We start from the raw sequence: 21122 nt of genomic DNA on the forward strand, positions 1-21122 counted from the left end.
AGTCCAGTTTGCCTCAACCCTCCATTTTCTCTGGGACTGTATTATCTATTAGACTAGCTGGTTTTTATTATATGCCTGTGTTATCTGCCTTTCTGACCACGTCTGTAGTTTAAAAGTAAAGCAAAGAGAGAAGGGACCTCGCCATTACTACTCTCACCTTCCCCCAGTCAATACTCCTCAAAGAACAGAACTTGACTGTGGGTAATATCCTGTAACAAATAAACTGCTTTTTTCCTCTGGCAATTTTAGTGTTTGTGGTCACAATACTGTTTACTGTGATTCCTCAGCACATATAAAACACACTGAGAAGAAATGCGCTGTTTGGGGACCTAGAAAGATTCTGATGGGTAAAAGAAAATGAAGGGTACATACTGTGTTTTTCCTGCCCCTAATCCCTTTCACTTTCTTCAGCTAATGAAATCCATCTTTCCTGTAGGAATCCCATTCTTTGTGGTTCAGACTATAGATGGTCATGTTGGTCAACAAGAAAAAAGCCAGTCCGAGAAACAGGAAAAGAGCCTGAACACTGATGACATGAACTGCTGAATCCAATCATGCACAAAGCCAACCGTACTGCCTGGATTTCCCAGTTTTGTGTCAGTATTCTCTTATTTTAAATTTCATTTGAATTGAGGTTTTTTTTTTTCATTTGGAAAAAAAAAAAAAAGATACCTAGTGAATACAGGGATGTTTTTACTCTAGTTACAGTTTCCTTAATGTTCCCTGGGGTTCAGGACTTACTAGGTCTTCTTCAAACCAGGAACTCAAGTGAGAAAAAGGGAGTGACATCCCTGAGCACACAAAGCCACGTCCCTGTCCCATAATCAAGCATGGAACGTGAAACTCTCTAGGCAGACGCAGTATCTGCTCATAACATAGGACGAGCATAAATGAAGTTTTAAGAGGAAACCAATTTTCTACATCATTTGATTCTGTGAATTTGAACCAATAGTTTGGGAAAGAGTGGGTCAATGTGACTAAAGAGGAGACTTGTAGGGTAGAGGATGCTAAGGGGGATGATTTGCTTCTAAAACACCCAGAAAGCAGAATTTGCTAGCTAAGCTATTTTTTTCTTTTCCTTTCTGTGTTTTGGAGGGCTGGGGGAAGTGGATGCACTCTGAACACTTCCTTCTATCCTCATGACTTGGCTTTCAGTTTCACTCCTCATCCTCCCCTCCTAAACTATTCATTCCAATTTCAGTTCAGGTGAAAATGCCACAGGTGTCAGAGCCGCAACTTGAAATTAGGGAATAATCAGGTGATAGAAGAAGCAGAGTTTGTTATGTTTTAAATCTAAGAGTTCATGCTCTTAAGTTTTTTACCGCTTTCCTTTGTCCTCTCGTGGAGAGGAGAACAACCCAGGACCCGTCCTTACCTAAGCAAATCACTCCAGCGTCCTCAGCATGATCACAGTTATGCTTTCCCCATCCTGAATGTTTGCAGTTCCAGAGAGCTGACTCATTTCCATTGCATACAAGATCATCAAACCAGATTGGTCCAGAACCTTCTCCAAAATTAGCTGAACCAGAGAAACTGACAGGACCTCCACACTGAAGCTGTTTACAAACCACAGCAGCATGATTCATGCTGAAGTCATCATCGCACACTGTTCCCCACTGTCCTTGGAATTTGATCTCAATTCTTCCTGAACACCGGTTTCCTGCGTTCATCAGCCTCATCTCCAAGTCAGATCCATCTAGAGCAAAGACCAGAATTCAGAAGTGATTTTAGAAAGTAAGAGTCCTCTAAACACTTGAGATTTGAAGCTGTCCTTCAAAATGAAGCCCAGGTTCACATAATGGAGAATTTATTTTAATCTTTTAAAAACTAGCTAATGATTAGGACTTTCATCTATTTCTACTTACCAAAAAAAAAAAAAAAAAAAAACTTTCACAGATTAAAATTTACTTTGTGTTTTGTTTTGTTTCCTTCTATTATTATGACATAATAAACACGTTTATGTAGAAACAGATAAATATGACTCAAAGTATTTGCTTTAAAAACTAGAAAAAAATAAAATGTGTTTTTACAACAAAGTAGTAAAAATGACAAGCCAGTCATTTGTTGAACAGTTAAAATTTTTATTTTAATCTTTGTTTATTACAAACAGCTTACAGAATAATTGTCTGAAGTTGAATTTGAAATGAAAAAACAAGAAAAAGCAAAAAGTAAAAATGCATAAGCATGCATAATAGTTTGCAAAATCACCTTATCTGTGGTATACCAAGACATTAAAAGCTGAGGAAAAATTAATCAAAATAATTCATTTCTTACCAAAATTCCTTTCTGAATCAAAGCATTTTTTTTCTATTCCCAAAGCAGCTGCTCCCATTTTTAGCAAAGAACAGCTTTTTCATAAAGAAAATTCTCTGTATACACTATCCTTAGATTTTCTATGAGGACTAGAATATCTGAGAAAAAGAGATTTGGGGTGAAATGTTGGGACTTCTGAAAAACAAAAACTGTGGTTGAACAAAATTCTTTGAAGTTCTTTTTTGAAGAAGTAATTCAATTTTAAAAGCTCTGAGCTCCAGGCAAAGACCTCCACTCCAGATTTTTGATTATGGGCAATTAATAACAGTAATAATAAGAGCTCATGATCATAATGTGCATATGCTGTTCCAATGTACTACACACGCCATTTTCTTTAGACTTCACAACAACATTAAGCATTATATGTTATTACCACTACCCCTATTTCATAGATAAGCAAACTGAGGTTAAATAATTGGCCCAGGGTCAAACACCTAGAAATTAGAAGAGAAAGAATGTAAACCAAACCAAAACCAAAACCAAACAGCCCTAGCACCAGAGTCTAGCCCCTTTACTATTATGGATATGATAACAGTATAATTTCCCAAGAGGTAGTGCTCTGAGGATACAGCTTTGATCGGGGTGAAGAATCTCAGAAATTCAGACTCTGAAAACCTCATGAAACTCGTGAGTCCTTGAGCGATTGCACCCCTTTCTATTATTAGGCATCAGCTGGAGCTTTAAGTGTGTAAACTTCAAAAACCAAGTTTGATTCACTTCTTTCTTATTTAAAGGATCCTTATGTAAAGGTAAGAAAAACCAAACACAAGAGTTAAAAGTACTACACTGATGTCTTAGCTTAAACAGTCAACTCTATAGACAGCAATAATTATAGCACAGTAAATAATTATAGCACAGTAAATAATTATAGGCTAGATTTATTGTGATTTTTAACTTTGCTGTAGATGCTTGATGTAGACGGTACATTGTTACTTCTTATCTTTCCCCACAACATGATTAACAATAAAAGAGAAGAGAAAGAAGGAAGAGAAGGAGGAGCAGACAGGAGGAAGAGAAGGAAGAAGAAAGAGAAATGAGCTGACTAAGTAATGAGAAGCTGTGAGCCATGAGGAAACTACCGTTCAATTTTTAACACCTGTTACACACCAGACAGGGTACCAGTCGCTTTTCATGTGTTATATCGTTGAGTCATCAGAAAGTGAAGTTTAGAAAGATTTAACAACTTGCTCCAAATAATAACGTTAATGAGCAGCTGAGCTGGAATTCAATTTAGCATTGTTCTAGATACCAGCCTGTGTTGCTCCTGTTACACCACAACGCCTGGGTGGAGATTAGTCTTTGTAAAACCAGTCCTATGGAGGAGACAGATGGTCTCTAACAGAAAGGCTGGGAGGTGAGAGGGTTGTGTAGCATTCAATGACATGAAGAAGGAGTTCTGAATTGGGATCAGAAACATGACCTTGGGATTTGTCAGATTTGTCAGCAGAAAAGTCTGACCCATAACTTTATGAGTGATTGTAAGGTCAAGTGAGGCAAAACTTATGAAATGTTTTAAAAATTAAAACTACCACGTAAATGAAATGAATAGCATTGTACAACAGAGAAAGCAGTTATACTGTGCAAAACATCCTTCCTCCAACAAAGAAGGATGAGTGCCGGGAATATTTATTTCTTGATTTAGTAATCTGATTAACAGTTAATGGGCAAAAGAGTCATGACTTATGAGCCAATGCATGAAAGCAGCATATTACTGGGAAAGGGGACAAGGAACTAACTTAAATACCATGATTTTTTTCATGTAAAAGTTGAAGGTTATAGTAGGATTATTTACTGTAAAATTGAAGCAAGTCACTTCCTCATTGGTTGTAGTATTGAGAATCTCTTGATTTTTTTTTTTCAAATACAGGCTTTATCATGTGTTTTCTGGTCTTTTAGCAATGGATTGGGTAATTTTATACATGGACTAGCTTGCTTACAGAAAACTGGCTTCTCTTCATTTTTAACCCATCTACATATTTTTTCCCACAGAGCATTGTATCTCCAGGCTTTGACTCATGCAAGTCTTACCTGAGCAGGTGACTCCAGCATCCTGTTGGTGAGTACAGTTATGCTTTCCCCATCCACCGTGTTTGCAGTCCCAGATCGCTGACTCATTCCCTCGACAGGAAACATGATCCATCCAAATGCGTCCAGAGCCCGCACTGGAATTAGTCCATCCAGCAGCTTTGATAGCAGTAGGACATCCCAGCTGCCTACAAATAACGGAGACCGCAGCCATGTCCCAGCCATTGTTACACACCGTCCCCCACTCCTCCTGGACTTTCACCTCCACTCTCCCCGAGCAGTTGTTCTCACCAGCCGTTAGCCTCAGCTCTTTGTCTGTTCCTCCTGCAACAACAGGTAAAGAGAGCAGATGGTCAAGACCCAAAAAGCAAGTAGAGAATTATTATTCTTTAGACCGCCCATCTCTTTTTTCAAAGCTGGATTTGAGAAACGTTTCTGGACCCATTCATGGTACGATAGGAGAATGCTATTTCACAGGGTTTCAAAACCAAATGTCAGTGTCACAGCCTTCATTAAGCAACAACATGAAACCAGCAAAAGATAAGTAATCCAACACTATGTGATATCTTTATTTTATGACTGATATTCTTTATAATGTCTACATATATAATCCCCATGGACAGTTTACTATAAAAATAAGATGTTACAAAATTGTATAGGGGTGAGCTATGTAAGTTTCTCCAAAATCCTCAAATCAGTAGAAATAAGGCTGATGGCAAGGATGAAAAGACCAGACTTTAACACCTACTTCACACATATATGCATGAAAAATACCATCTATTTACACATATATATGTGTAGATACCATAAATTTTTAAAATACTAGTTGAAATCTGACTGAAACTTATCTACTCAAATAAAATTGAAATGGAGATATTTTCCTATTATTTTCTACCATAAAATAATCCCATCCTCCTCACCCCCACTCCTCCCAACAGTGTCAACTCCTGCCTTGTGATTATTTTAGATAACACAGGAATCTGTGGTCCCTCTGCTATTTACCTGGCCTCCCTGAATACATTTTTAGATAGATTTTGGGCATTTGAATTTTTAAAGTGTTCCTAAAATTCCCTCACCCCAACAATTCTGAGGTTTCTTCCCCTTTGTACTACTTTACTTCCCTATTTTTCAGTTAGACATTATTTCAAATCTTTAGTAAAATGCTTTTTTTTTTCCTGTGAGAGTTTATTTTATTTTTTTGAAACCTGTGCTAATATTTTGTTCACGTTGAGGGGGTCACATAGTTAGGCTCCTATCATGTGCTTTTAATATCTGATCCGTTGAAACCACGAAGCGTGTTTTTAGAAGCTGTTCAGCCTTCAGGAGAATTATTTGCTTTTCAGGGATTCTTGTCACATTGGGCTAAGGTTGCAAGTAAATTTGACAAAGTACTCACCAAGGGAACTGGTGATCAAGCAGGCACTGAGAACTGAGACCACAGCAACAGTGAAGGGACCTAAGCAGACAGAGCATCTTCTAAAGTCTGTGAAAAGAAGAAAGAGGGCCAAAATATAGTCTTCCCAAAAAAGAGGCTTCGGGGGAGACGGAGGGTTTCAGAGGTTGGAGATGACTAAAGAAGGTCAAACCAGGACCGAAAACCCTTCCTTCTAAACGGCAAGGCAGGTGGGAAAAAGTTGCACCCAGGATCATATAGCCTCAGGGAAACAGCTTTGAAAATGTTCATGTTTATAGGCAACCTAGGAGTGAGGAATTAGAAGAAAACTGGGGATGGAAAAAGAATTGCAAGAGGAGACCTTAAAATCTGGAAAATTGAAAAGGCACCGATGAAACTTAGAAGCGGGCAGTCCTCCCTTCAGGCGCAGGGCGATATTTAACCACTGATACCCTCATCTCCAAGCCTGCCTGATCCACATTGTTGGATGGCAAGTTCCACAGGGAGTGAATCATATCTAACATGTTCACCCTGGTTTCACCAGTACCTGGCACCACCAATACCTGGCACAGAGCCTGCTGAATAGTCGTTGAACAACACATTGGAGGAAAAAATGACAAAGTTTGTATTTGAAAACTCTGAATTTTGGAACTTATCTCCAAATAGAGCATGAAATGCTAAGGCTATCACTCTCATTTCTCCTTCCTATAACCCAAAGTAATTTAAAAGTAAAAACGTCACAGTAGTCACTCTTTTGAGATAAGTCACTGAACTGTGCACTTATGACCTATGCTTTCATGTGATAGGTTCTACTTCAGTTTAAAGGCTTGGGGAAAAAAGTAAGAATGCTAAATGAGTTTAGCACATCCATATAAATCATGAAGCAGATTCTGACACTCAAAGAGTTACACTAAATTTCCTCCAGGGAATCAATTTTCAAGCAATATTCACTCCTACATGTTCCATCTATTCTAACAACTATTAGTTTCATACCCAATACAGTTCACTTAGTTTTAGTTCCTCACTTAATTTCACCTCTGCAGTTTTACAAAATTGATGCCAAATCTAGTCCTTATCTCATGTCTTCCATTTTGAATCTACGCAGATAAAAGGTATCGATTGCCCTAGTCTTATTGCCTTTTTCCCATTCCTCGCTCTCCTGATCCCAGTGACTACTACATCAGATTCACTGACTGTCAGAACATTGCTTTACTCCATTAAAGGATAAATGTAGAATAAATGAGAAGCTTTTACCAGCAGATCCAGAGTTTTCATGTAGCACCATTCTGAGTTTGTCCATTCCAAGGATTTGTGCCTCTTAAGTCTTCTTGTACTAGTCCCTGGAAATGCTCTCCTTAAGAAGAGGACCACCAAGAAAAATCATTTCACTTCCACAAAAAAAAAAAAAAAACCAAAAAAACAGAAAGGCTACATAAAGGAGGTGGAGTTAACCAAAAAAGGGAAGTAATTAAAAGAGTGAGACTCCCTTTCGTGCTCAGGTCTTCTTCAATATGAGACATGAAACAACCAAAGAAAATTGAGAAACATTCAATACAGATTTACAAAAATTAAGGGGAAATATTAACTTATATACTGTTGCTGAGTTAAATATTTTAAATTTCTGCACTTTGTTTTGGATTAATATATTAGAAGCAAAAAATAGAAATTGTTATGTAGTTAAATTACGTCAAAAAATTAAGGTAAAATAGGCAAAACATAATTAAATCATTAATGCTTGATTGTCATAGCCACTTTAAATATTATTTCCATCATCAAATGCACCTAATGAATAATTCTGTGCAGATTGTCTATAGACAGCACTTGCATTTCTCTTCTAATGGGATGAAGAGCAGCAATGAAATTAGCCATGATTATTACCAATTCTACAAATGGTGAAATACAAATTTACAACACAAGATTTTGACTTGAATTAACTTAAGTTCAAGTAAGAGAAACACATATAATAGCAACAATGAACACAGGTTCAAAGCACAGTGTGAAAAATAAAGAAAAAAAGTAGTCATGTTGACTAGAAGTCAGAAATGAACAGTCCAAAACCTCTTTTCTGTGAGAAGATGCTTAAATTGTGTCCTAAATTACAAGAAGGACTTTGCTAAAAAGAAAAAAGGGGAAGGGATTTAAGGTATAAGAAACCAAAAAATTGAAATGAAAAGAAATAAAGACATTGTTCACTTTTAAAAGCTGAAATAATGTATCACCAGGAGACCCACACTGTAAGAAATGTTAATGGAAGTCTCAGGCAGAAGAAAAATGGTACCAGATAAAAAAATATGGCTCAACATAAGGAATGCAGAGCACCAGAAATGGTAACTACATAGGTAAATACGTGATTTTTATCATTATTTAAGTATTTTTAAAATAATTGTTTAAACAAGAATAATAGCTATGCAGTGTGACATTTATAACATGTAAAAGGAAAATGAAAATAATAACACAAAAGATGAGAAGACAAATGGAAGAGTATTATTATAAATTTTATGTACTATATGTAAAGTGGTAAAATATTATTTGAAGGTAGACTATGATGAGCTAAAATTGTACACAATAAACCTAAAGCAGTCACTAAGATAACAAAACAGAGAGTTATAGCTAATAAGCCAATAAAACACGTAAAGTGGAATCATAAAATATTCAATTAATCCAAAAGAAGCCATAAAAGAGAGGGAAAATGAATGAAAAGTAGATGGGACAAATAAAAAACAAAACGCAAGTTAACCGACCCAACTGCACTTTCGATCACAGTAAATGTAAATCATCTGAGCACACCCAGTTAAGAGACAGAAATTGGCAAAATGGATTAAAAAGCGAAATTCAACTAAATGATGCCTAAATAATCTAAATACAAAAAATACAGGATAAAAGCAAAAGGTTAGAAAAAGACATGCCACGCTAGCACCAATTAAAGCAAACCCAGGATAGCTATGTTAAAATCATCAAAAGTAGATTTCAGAGCTAAAAAAAGATCTAGAAATAAAGAATCAATTCATAATGATAAATGGTACATTTATCAGTCCCAAATGTGTGTGAAATTAACATCAGAGCTTCAAAAACCATGAAGCAGAAATTTATAAAACTGCAGGGAGAAATAGCAAATCCAGTTATAATAGAAGACTTCAATCTCTCTCTTGATAATTGGTAAAATAGGCAGAAAATCAGTAAGAATGTAGTAGAATTGAACAACACGATCAATCAACTTAACCTGATCAACATTTACAGAACACTTCATCCTATGGCAACAGAACATGCGTTCTCTTCAAGTGCACACAGAGCATTTCCTAAGATGCATAATATTTTTGAACATATAAAAATTCTCAACAAATTAAAGTAATTCAAATCGTATAAAATACCTTCTCTGATCACAATGGAATGAATTTAGAAATCAATAACAGTATCTGTAGAAAACCTCAAATATTTGGAAACTAAAACAGCTTACTTTCAATAATTCAATGGTCAAAGAACTGGGAATGTTAAGGCTCTAACACTCTCATGCAGCCTTATGGGAATATAAATGATGTGACTCCTTGCAAAAACAACTTGGCAATTTTTTTAAACATTAGACAAACTTCTAAGGTTTTACATAAGAAAAATGGTAACGTAGGTACATTTAGTGACTTGTGCATGAATGTTTATGCCAGTTATATTTGTAATGGGCAAAAACTAGAAACAAACCAAACGTCCCTCAACTGGCAAATGGGTGAAGAAGCAGTGGGACTATTTCCCAACATTTCAAAGGAATGGACAGTTGACACATGTTACAAGAAGAATGAATCTTATACTTTACGGTGCTATTTATAGAAAATTCTGGAAAATACAAACTAATCTATTATGACTGGAAAGAGTGCTCGCTTAGGGATAGATTAGGAAGGGTAGAAAGGAAGGATTACAGCAGGGGATAAAAATGATGAAACTTTTGGAGGGCAATTGATATGTTCACTGTCTTGACTGTGTTGATGGTTTCACAGGTAAACACATATATCAAAACTAAAAAATTAAACACTTTACGTATGTGCAGCTTAGTGTATATCAATTATACTTCAATAAAGCTGTTTAGAAAATCTTAGCAAATATTGATGGAGAATAAAGGAAAGGAAGACCTTTAGCATTAGCCCCATCTTTCAAGTTTACAGCAATACATGGTGCAGAGCAAATCCTCCAATGCAAGCCAGGTGTGGAGAAAACTGAAAATGTGAAAAAATTTGAGCAGACCTGGAAGTTAGAAGATAATTTGGTAGGAATCTGTGATATTTTTATATGGGCCTGTCTGTGCCTGGCAAATGGAAGAAGGAAGAGGAACAGAGAAGGAGGTGGCATTAGATTTTGGAACTCATTCTGGATTTTGGAACAGATGTTGAGTTTGTTAACAAAGTCATTTTTATCCATATTCTCATTGTATTCCTTCTGTAAATGAAGTCATTAGCTTTGTTAGAATCATCTAGTGTATTTATAATGAAATTAATTTCTTTATTGTTATTTTTAAAATCTCTACATATGAATCTCAAATTTATAGTATTTTTATATAAATCATGGAACAAACTAATGCCTTACTCAGCCTTCCACCACCCAACTATTGAGAATACCTGTGTTCCTAATTTGCCTACCCTACAGTCTCTTTGTAATGCTGAGCAAGCTCAAGTTCAACTTTTTCTTTTTTTTAGATTCTGCCAATCACTGAATAAATGGTTCATTAACTGTCTAGTCTTATGTTGCAGTTTATGGAGAATGACCATTTGGACCTAATTAGCCTTTATAATAGAGTGCCAGGACTCCTTTGGTCTCAAACTCTTCAACTATTATTTTTCATCTTCTCTGGATAGCTCTTTGGCCCTTATATCTGTTTTTTTCCTCAAAACCCCAGAGTGCAGTGTATTCTGACTCCTTTATGCTTTTCACCTTAATTAACCCAATATTGTCCTTTTTCTCAGATTATTTTCCCAAATATTCTAGCACGTTGAGTATAAATTGAAGCTACACATTTGCAAACTCATCATTTACACTGAACATACAAAATGTGGATGTTGGCATAACTTGTTGCATATACATGGTTTCTTGCAGGCTGCTTATTGACTAATAGTTGGCTTTGATTCCAGCATACCCCGATTTCCCCCCCAATTCTAGTAATTGGACTTCTGCTTTGTCTGTGCCGTCTGATAGTCTCTATCATGTACCAATTTCAGTCATTTGTTCCGTAAGATCTACTTGTGCTTCTCTTTCTTGATTTCCTTGCCAAACCTATGAGTGCTTCAAGACTGGGGGTCTTGCCTTCCAACTGATATTTATGAGATAGAAGCAAGAGATTGTCTTTGTACTGTTTCATCACCAGCGAGAGACTGGATATTCCAACAATTGCTATGGCCAACCTACCTAATATCACAATTTTATGGTTTACCACGGGCCTAGATTATTCCCATATTGAGTATAAATTGTTTTTCTCTACTGAGTAACATTATGGATGTCCCTACATGTTTATGGTCCCCCTGGGAATTATCATTTGCTTAGCCTTCCATTTGCTCTTGAGTTATTCAAACACAACTGCCCTCCACATACACAACAGCTATTGAACAAATGTCATCGATAATCCCACACTGACCTTTCTCCTTGTTCTCAAGCTTTTCTTGCTCCTTCTCCACATTTCCTGTAATTTAAGATGTGGAGTCTAAATCTGGACTCTGATCTATTCCTGGTAGCTGAGATTTCATGTTAGAAGTTGACATCCTCAGCATTTGTTATTTGAGTTTCCCAGTGTTCTTTAGGATAGACTCCCAATTCCAGCTTTTACCTTTTAAGAGTTCTTTGTGAGATGTAAGTTTGGGAGTATGTAGAGGGCTATTGAAGACACAGGAATCAAAGAGATCACTTACCATGAGAGCTTGGTTAATGAGAAGCTTTCCAAGAAACTCCAGTATGGAATGGTTCAGTAGAGTGGGGAAAGTTTTCAAAAAGAAAGACAGGAGAAATGCTCAGATATATATGAGAAAATCCTGGCGAGTAAAACACTATACTCAAGAGAATAAAATATTAGAAACAGAACAAGAGAATAGTCCTTATGTCGAATAATGTTAGAATGTCAAATAAAATGAGGGCTGGAAAGAGGTTTTTTCATTTGTGATATAGAGGTTAATAATGAATTTAGTGAGAAGAGTTTCAGTGAAATGATTTGCATGTGTGTGTGTGTGTGTGTGAAATATGAAAAAGTGACATAACACGGATTGTGGTAGCATGAGTCAAATGACAGAACTGAGGCCCCAGGTGAGGACTGAGATCATTTAAAATGGTTTCTGTCTTCTCAGTTGTGACTTTTTTTTTTCCAACACTAATCACAACCAGGGGAGATAAATGAGAGCAGAACAAAATCCAAATACAAGGTGTCTCTGGGTCACCCACTCAGTACTTCCCTATCATTGTGTAACAATTCATCGTTCTTACTAATTTCAAAAGCAGTTACACTGCAATCCCACCAAGAAAGGGCTACTTCCCATTCTTGCCATTCCACTTTGGTTTGTTTTTTTTTTTTTTTTTTTTTTTTGTAACCAGACCATTGTGTAAATGACTTCTTCCAGCCCCTGTAAAAATGTTCTAAAGAAATGTTCTAGGACACATGTTCTCTTACTGTTAATCAGCCACTGCAATTTCCAGGAACAGAGGCAGTAACAGTTTGATGGAAAGGAGGGTTAAGGTTTAGTGGCTTTAGAAAAAGGAATAATATGTATCTTGAAAAACTGTCAAAACGTTCAACTTGTGTTGTCTTAGAAATTAAAGACAGGAGAGATAACTTCTAACTTAAGTTGACATCAGACAAGCGGAGAAAAAACAGCAATGTAGAGCCCCTACCTGCTTGTGGTGATTTCAGTCGTCTGTTGCCATAGCTCCAAGGGGACCATCTGGAAACAAGAAAGGAGATATGGATTTAACCAGTGCCCTTTTCTAAGAAGTAAATGGAGTCACCATGGACTTGAGTTTGAATTCTGGACCTTCTAGGCTGAGCTGATAAGAGGAGGAAGGAGAGTATTGCTATTCTGCTATAGTACTGGAAAGATCATTCAAGTTACTTGCATCCTGAAAGAAAACAAAAACAACAAACAAAAAACAAACCAACAACAAACCCTCCTTTTAAATCTACATGCAGATCTGAGGTTTACAGCTAGCTCCTTATCACCCTCGATCTTAGTTCTCAGCATGTGAGAAACACGTATTTTAGAATCTTTTGCCCTTTACTTTTATTTTTCCTTTAGAAAAACAGTTCCACAGATTTTTATTTGCTTTTTTTCTTATTTCACTCCTTTTCAAAAGTGGTCAAATCAAACATGAATTTTTACCTTCTAGTCACTTTTTATAAAGCGTTTCCTACAAATTACTTTATGACTATGTAAAAATAAATTTCAACACTTTTTACTAGAATTACTTTCAGATGTTGAAAATTTCAGCTTTGGGTGAGAAAATACCTATGAAATGTAACCATCTGATTAAATGACTAGTTGAAATATGTATCAAATTTTACCTTGTCCTACATAAGAGTAAAAAAATATGTACGTATGGAAAGGAACTTGACCTAAGGAAAAACCGTACTTGAATTATGAACTATTATGGTGAAAAAACTTAATGAGATGATTCTTAGGTGAAAATGCAAGTATTATATCACAGAGTAATAACATATGAGCTTGTTAGTATCTGTTAATAATCTAGCAGTAATTTCTTTACCAAGTAAATACGTAACAGCATGAGGAACTCCCAGGGAAGATAAAGAAAAGCATAGTTCTAAAAAAGACAATATTTGGGAATGAAATACGAGGTAAAACTGTGTTCTTAAAGTTCATAAGGAAAATTGCAAACGATAGAAAAATATCAATAGACAGGTAGAATATGAACCCCCAAATAAAATGATCAAAGCCAAAATTTAATTTTATAAAACAATTCACAGAACAAAGCTAAAAACCACTCCAATGCAAGTAATGGTTTTGAGCCTGGCACATAATACTAGGCACTGAATGAAAATATGTTTACTGAATAAGTAAATAAAAGAATATACTGTAGTTTCACAGCCTAAATGTCCATCGACAGGTGACTGGATAAAGAAGATGTGGTATATTTATACAATGGAATACTACTCAGCCATAAAAACCGACAACATAATGCCATTTGCAGCAACATGGATGCTCCTGGAGAATGTCATTCTAAGTGAAGTAAGCCAGAAAGAGAAAGAAAAATACCATATGAGATCGCTCATTTGTGGAATCTAAAAAACAAAAACAAAAACAAACAAACAAACAAAAACAAAGCGTAAATACAGGACAGAAATAGACTCAAAGACAGAGAATACAGACTTGTGGTTACCAGGGGGGTGGAGGGTGGGAAGGGATAGACTGGGATTTCAAAATTGTAGAATAGACTACACTGTATAGCACAGGGAAATATACACAAAATGTTATGATAACTCACAGAGAAAAAAATGTGACAATGAGTGTGTATATGTCCATGAATAACTGAAAAATTGTGCTGAACACTGGAATTTGACACAACATTGCAAAATGATTATAAATCAATAAAAAATGTTAAAAAAAAGAATATACTGTAGTTTCAAAATAATTTTTTAAAGATTTTTTTATACAATCTCTCATTTGAGTCTTGTTTTAAGACCATGTCTGAATATATCATGGAGAAAATTTTCATTTGATGGATCTGTTAGTCTGTTCGTTATGTAATTTAGTGAATGCAACTCAGTGTATGCCAGAATCTGTCATACGTGCAGGAAATAAAATAAGTATGGTCCCTGCCCTCAAAGAACTTAGTATCTAATTTGGGGCTTGGACAAAGACAAAGAAAAAGTCATAAGAAACCATTAAAAAAAAAAGAGAGAGAGAATCTATTAACTCTGCTCTTGGTGCCCTACTTGGAAGTTCAAAACAAATTCCAGCCCAACAATGTAAGATAACCCTATTTTAAATAATTATCTGAGTAAATAAGTAATAAAATGAAAGAAAAATGGAAAGAGTAAGTTTAGTTTGCTCTAGATGTGTTGGCTGTCTCAGCTGGATCATTTCATGGCCAACACTGTGATGCACACAATAATAAATTCAATTTTTAATCCCTTTTAAATCCAGGCATATATGATTTAAAGTTAAAAGAATAGAAAAGCAGAATATAAAAGTAGGTCATTTAAAAATTAGATCCAATAAAGAGCAAAAGAATAAGAATGATTGATGGGGTGGGGGATGGGGAACGGCAGGCTGACCAAGTAAGAGAGACTTGGAACATAGGACAGAGCAAGTGTTCCCTCGAGTATTAAAAACAGAAACATAGGCTATAAGGCAGGACTAGAACTTATTCTTCCTATTGAATCCCAAAAGTGGTGTGTGGCCTTTGTGATCATCCTCGTAAAATTGCTTTATATTTTGTCAGCATAGAGATGAATGTCTTCACAAATTGATTCTTTTAGGAGGAGTGTAATGTTCTTCCCTTTTTGAAAGCAGCTGCTTGCAAAAACCAGGAACATCATACCCAGTTACTTACTGAAAACCTCAGCCTTTTATATCCAGAAGAAGGGTACAGAATGTACACAGCACACACTTCCCCCCGTGTTTACTCTTAAATCCGTAAGCCCAAGATATTTAAGAATTCACTCATAGGCACAGATCCTAAGGAAACAAGTGGACAAGTATGTAAATATAAATATGCAGAGTTATTTAGACTGATGATAATTTTGAAACAAGCATGTGTCTAACAAAAGGAGACAATTGTCCACAAAATTTAGAGAATCCATTCAATGGAATAGGATGTAGCTGTTAAAAATAATAATGTCACTTTCTATGGACTGACTGGGAAAATCTATGCTATTTTATAAGTGAGAGAGCAGGATACAGAATATTATAACACAACATGATTACATTTTACAAATATCTGCAAATATTTGTATTTGTACACATACATCTATTAAATATATTTAAAATTCTGAGGTGATCGAACAAAAATTGAATTGCATTTATTTTATAACTGATCTATGCTATTTATTTTATTTTTATCATAAAAGTAAAGGAGTATTTTTAATTATATCATGTGGTTCCCTGACTACTATAATGTATTTATTTGATTATTTAGGGAATAATTATTTAACACCCAGTAGATGCTAGTATCTGGGATAGACGGTGTGAACTCATAGATAAACAAGCATCACAAACAAGAAAATCAACAACTATAGCAAAGCGTGACATAGGTTTTGATGACAGTGTACACGGATACTTTGAGAGCATGGATAAGCGTCTTGCAGCTGGACATAAAGGGGGTCCAGAAAGCTCTGCCCTGGGCGAAATCTGAAACTACATCAATAGTAGTCATTCAGATTAAGGAGGAACTATTTCCATCATAGACATAATTTGTGCAAAAGCTTTGAGGCATGTGAAGGAGTTTAGTCAGGGCAAAACTTATATACAGAAGACAGAATGATAACTCAGAGAGAGCACGAAGATCAATATGGAAAGCAGGCTGTGTACCCCAGGTAGGCACAAAATCTCCATACCTCTAAAGTCAACTTTCCTCTTAATACTCAAACATCTATAATTTGAGCATTTACCTGGTGGTCTGCAAAGAATTCAGTCCCTGTACTTAAAATTTCTGAAGCTCTCTGAAAACTTAAAATTGAATATCAGATAGTGCTTGCCCCTGTATCCATGAACCTTGCCCTGTCACCAGGGTTCCTCTGACGTTCTGACATGTTTCTGGAACTTGTTTCTATTCAAACCAAAGAACTCTCTCTAACATTACTTCTTTACTGGGTCCCAGGGCTTCTAAGTGGAAGAAAAATAAAAATAATAATAATCCATCATCATTTAGCCAAATAATAATCTTGACACCCAATGAAGGTAATTATTTTGCTTTATTTGCAGAGATTTCCCTCCTAGTTTTAGCTGTCTTTAGCTTTTATAATCAGAAGATAATTTTAAAAAATTTTTTTGAAGACTTAATTTTTTTGGAGTAGGGGGGTAAGTAGGTTTATTTATTTCTGTTTAGAGGAGGCACTGGGAATTGAACCTGGGACCCTGGGAATGCTAAGCATGCACTCTACCACTTAATTAATGGATTTTTCTAAATAAATGAGCTCCTAAAGATGACTTCTGCAATTCCTAGAACGTGGAAGTAACTGTAGACAGCTTTTAAATCAGCAATTTTTGCTGTATTTACTGTACAAGTTATTCAAGAAAGAAATATTAAGGGTGAGTTAAAGCAGGGGCGGTGCACACTGAGAGGAGACTGTAGCTAACAGATATTAGAATAAAGAAGACAGTAGAGTTGGTTAATGGGTGATGTGGCGTGGATGACTTCTAGGTTTTCTGCTGAGCAACTGGGTCAGAGGGGAAGAAAGTTCAAGGGATCTTCGATATGACTGTAATTATTCGTGCATGAATATCTTCACAGTATGAATAGAAAAGAGAAGAATCATTCGTATAGGTCATGGCCTGTCAGTCAACTCAATTTACAAATACACAGAGAAACAAGTGCCTAAATGGTAACACCAAAGGTCAGTTGATAAGAAGTAAAAATGTGATGAGTAGGTTAAAAAGACTTTTTATTATCAAAAATAATTTATTGTAATTATTTGGTGACAGTTTTTATGATCAAGATAAATGACATCCGTTATGTGGACCATCAAATCAGGAACCTGACTTAGATGCTAGGGAAGAAATTGTTAGAGAACCAGTATTAACAGCCACTTAAGAAATGTGCCAAGAGGGACTGAATGGAGTATTTCTGGGGACTGATTCTAATTCAGATTCAAACACAGCTCTAATTCTTTATGCACAGCCAACTCCAAAAAGAAAATAAAGAAGGCAATCTGAAGTAGACATTAAAATCTTTAAGTGGAATTTCTCCTAACCAAAGTATTAGGCATTCATGTGGTAAATAGGGAAAATCCATGGGTTACCAATACTGTTTCTAGGTTTTCACCGTCACATTAAAGGCATTTGATGGCAACACCACCAACTTTCAGTTCTTCTGACCAAAACTCTTGGAGTCATCATTGATTCCTCTATTTCTCCCACATCTTATATCCAATTCTTTAGAAAATCCTATTTGCCTCACTTGCAATGCAAGTAATCAGATTCATAACCATCTAATGCCTAGAATCCTGCCTTAGCCCCCTAACTTTCTTTACCCCTCCAAAGTATCTGTTCTTAGCAAGATAACTAGTGTAAATCTTTTAAGTTTGAACTCAGATTGTGTCATTAATTCATTCAAAAGTCTCCAGAGGCTCTCCATCTCACTCAGAGTAAAAGCTGAACTACTTAAAATGGTCTAAAGGGAACTAACCAGCTCCCACCACCGCCGCTCTCCTTCCCTCTCTGCGTCTACTTTGACTCTTTCCCTACTCATTAATCTTCACCCGTTCTGGCCATCCTGCTCTTCCTCAAGCACGCCGAGCATAGTCCTGCCTTGGGACCATCGTACCAGCTGTTTCCTTTGTCTTGAACACTAATTCCCTCCTCCTCTTCCAACTGAGCTGACTCAATCCAGTCAGCTTCTCAGCGACTCTCCATAATAATTTTTAAATTAATTTCCTATCCTTATATTCCTACTTTTACATTCACTTCTCTTTTTGCCTATGTAACTTTCGCCTTCCGCCATACGGTATAACTTACTTACTTATTTGTTTGGCCTGCTTTTTCCTGGGTGTCAGTGTCTCCTCGTCCCCACTTGCTGCTTCTGAATATGTGCCCCGTGATGGGGACGGAATTTGTCCTCTGATACATGCCAAGCACCTACAAAACTACTTGGTACATTTTCTGAGCAGACTAATAAGATTCAATTTAACTTTTTCTTAATCGATGAGTGCCATATATTCTAATTAGTATCGTTCATAATGGTCTGGTCATTTACTGAACAACTGATGCTGTTCATCGGCATGAACACTCGGTTAGGGGGTGATGGGGAGAGCCATGCAACACTACACCTTACTCCACTTTTTGGAACATCATTGGTTTATTCGCATCGTTAGTACTATCCCTCGGGACCTTCTTTCAAAAGTATTCATCTAGAGACATCGTCACTAGTTGAGATATTTTAAGCCCTGCTCCCTTATAGGAATTGTACTCTACATAGTTAATAAACATTTCACTAATGGATAAAATGTGAATTAAATAAAGAATTATTTCTATTAGGATGGAGCATCTTGGAGAAATAAATGAATAAAAGATTATTATTGGATTAAATGTGAATAAGAATTGAAACAGATTAACAAAACAAAAAAAAAGCCTAAAAATCTATAGAGACCCCACATACAGATTACTTGAAAAATGTGTTTAAGCTCTGACTCTATTTGAAAGAATCTAAAGCTGGTTATCTTAGACAAAGCTTTATAGATATAAGATTATTCAGGAATAAAGGGGCATTTGCAGCAACATGGATGCTCCTGGAGAATGTCATTCTAAGTGAAGTAAGCCAGAAAGAGAAAGAAAAATATCATATGAGTTCGCTCATACATGGAATCTAAAAAAAACAAAAAAACAAAACCAAAAACAAACAAAGCATAAATACAAAACAGAAATAGACTCACAGACATAGAATAGAAACTTGTGGTTGCCAAGGGGGCGGGGAGTGGGAAGAGATAGACTGGGATTTCAAAATTGTAGAATAGATAAACAAGATTATACTGTATAGCACAAGGAAATAAATACAAAATCTTATGGGAGCTCACAGAGAAAAAAAATGTGACAATAAATATATATATGTTCATGTATAACTGAAAAATTGTGCTCTACACTGGAATTTGACACAACATTGTAAAATGATTATAAATCAATAAAAAATGTTAAAAAAAAAAAAAAAAAGAATAAAGGGGCAGAACTCTAGTCAGTGAAACCAATCAAAAAGGAATAGCCTTGGCCCTATGTCCAAAACAAAAAAATGGAGAATGAATGTACATTTACACGTTTTTAAGTAGGTCTATATGTTCTCACACATTTTATTTTCTCAATCATCTGAAAGTTGAGTTGAAAACACGATGTTCATTTTCTCCTAAATAGCTCCGTAGAACAGAGAAGTGTTTCCCACTTTTTGTGTGTTTTTTTTTAGAAAAAAAAAAAAATTCTCTTTCACAATCACAGCAAGATTGTGAAAACCAGGAGAGATTTACAAAATCGGGAGGTTAAAATGGGTACGATACTCATTGAATCTGCAAACCTTAATCGTCCTTTGCTGATTTCCTCAGTAATACCTTCTGTAGCGAGAGAAAATCCTAGAACATGGGTTGCTTTGATCCCTTGGTGAAGTGATGTCTACCAGGTCTCTCCTCTGTAACACTTTTCCTTTTGTACTTAAGTAATTTGTAAAAAGATACTTTGAGAATGTGTAAATATTCCCTTCTCTCCCTCCAGCTGTCACCTGGTCTACTATCCAATATCATTTTAATTATTTGCCATGTCATTTTAGCCTCCTTTAATCTGAAATAGCTCCTCCGTCTTTTTTTGTCTTTGAATGTATTATTTTTGACTAGTGCATGGCAGTTATTTTGTAACAGTTTTTTCTGATTTTATAATAATTAACATTCAATTATGAGTCATGCTATCTTTTTAAAAAGTTCAATCCATTTAATTGGCTTTTTTGATAAAATTGTACTTTTTGTGTTTAATAATTATTTACCAACATTTCATTGTGATTATGATCATTTTATTATGATTGACTGTGCACCAATAAAATTTTTAATAATAACAAATCTAGAAGAATTAGAGTTAGGCATTTAAAAAATTCTTCTCCACGTATTATACCAGGGACAAAGGATGTCAATTTGTTCCACTGTTGATAAGGTTAACATTGATCCTTTGGTTAAAGTGTCTGTGTATTCTGGGATTGAATACTATTCTGGAAGGTAGATTTCTCACTATGGGAGAAGAGAGTTACAAATATGGAAAGAGAGCAATTAAAGTGAACCGTGGAATATTGGGTTGGATTTGAAGGTATCAGTTTGTATTCATAGTTTTTGATAGATAGAGACATTGAGACATAGATGTGTGTATGAGAACATATGTGTGTGAATGTGTGTTTGCTTGTGTGTAAGTATTTTCTACTGATTTGAGAGCCTAAAAGCGATGACACCCCAGAAGCAGTAAACTCATTTAGTGCTGAGATCTTGGTTTCCAAATAACTTTCTCCACAGAAAGAATTAATAACATTCATAAATTTTTGGATAGTTGTAAAATATATATTATGTTAGGTGAATAAGAAATATGTACCTTTACTAAGAAGATATAACCTTTGTCAGAATTTATTTGCAAGCATATATAAGATAATATTACTAGTGAATTAGACTGAGTTCACATTTATTGTCTAACTATTGCAGTTTATGGAGAATGACCACGTAGACCTAATTAGCCTTCATGATAAAGTG

At 35.6% G+C, this 21122-nt stretch overlaps 1 protein-coding gene across 2 annotated transcripts in view; it reads right to left on the reverse strand.

Annotated features, from left to right (window-relative positions):
• CD163 (CD163 molecule) overlaps window positions 1–7140 on the reverse strand; it is an 83778-nt gene extending 76638 nt beyond the window's left edge. Inside the window, exons 1-4 of one of the 2 annotated variants that reach the window (XM_074357769.1) lie at window positions 6986–7140; window positions 5735–5821; window positions 4342–4662; window positions 1376–1696 (exon numbers count right to left, since the gene is read on the reverse strand). In XM_074357769.1, the coding sequence (XP_074213870.1) occupies window positions 1376–1696; window positions 4342–4662; window positions 5735–5821; window positions 6986–7031 (775 nt within the window). In that variant the 5' untranslated portion in view covers window positions 7032–7140. The remainder of the gene's footprint in view (window positions 1–1375; window positions 1697–4341; window positions 4663–5734; window positions 5822–6985) is intronic. The other variant, XM_010946359.3, reaches the window with a different exon arrangement.
• Between the last annotated feature and the right edge of the window lie 13982 nt (window positions 7141–21122).

This window comes from Camelus bactrianus, chromosome 34 (genome assembly GCF_048773025.1).
Source record: "Camelus bactrianus isolate YW-2024 breed Bactrian camel chromosome 34, ASM4877302v1, whole genome shotgun sequence".
Taxonomy (NCBI): Eukaryota; Metazoa; Chordata; class Mammalia; order Artiodactyla; family Camelidae; genus Camelus; species Camelus bactrianus.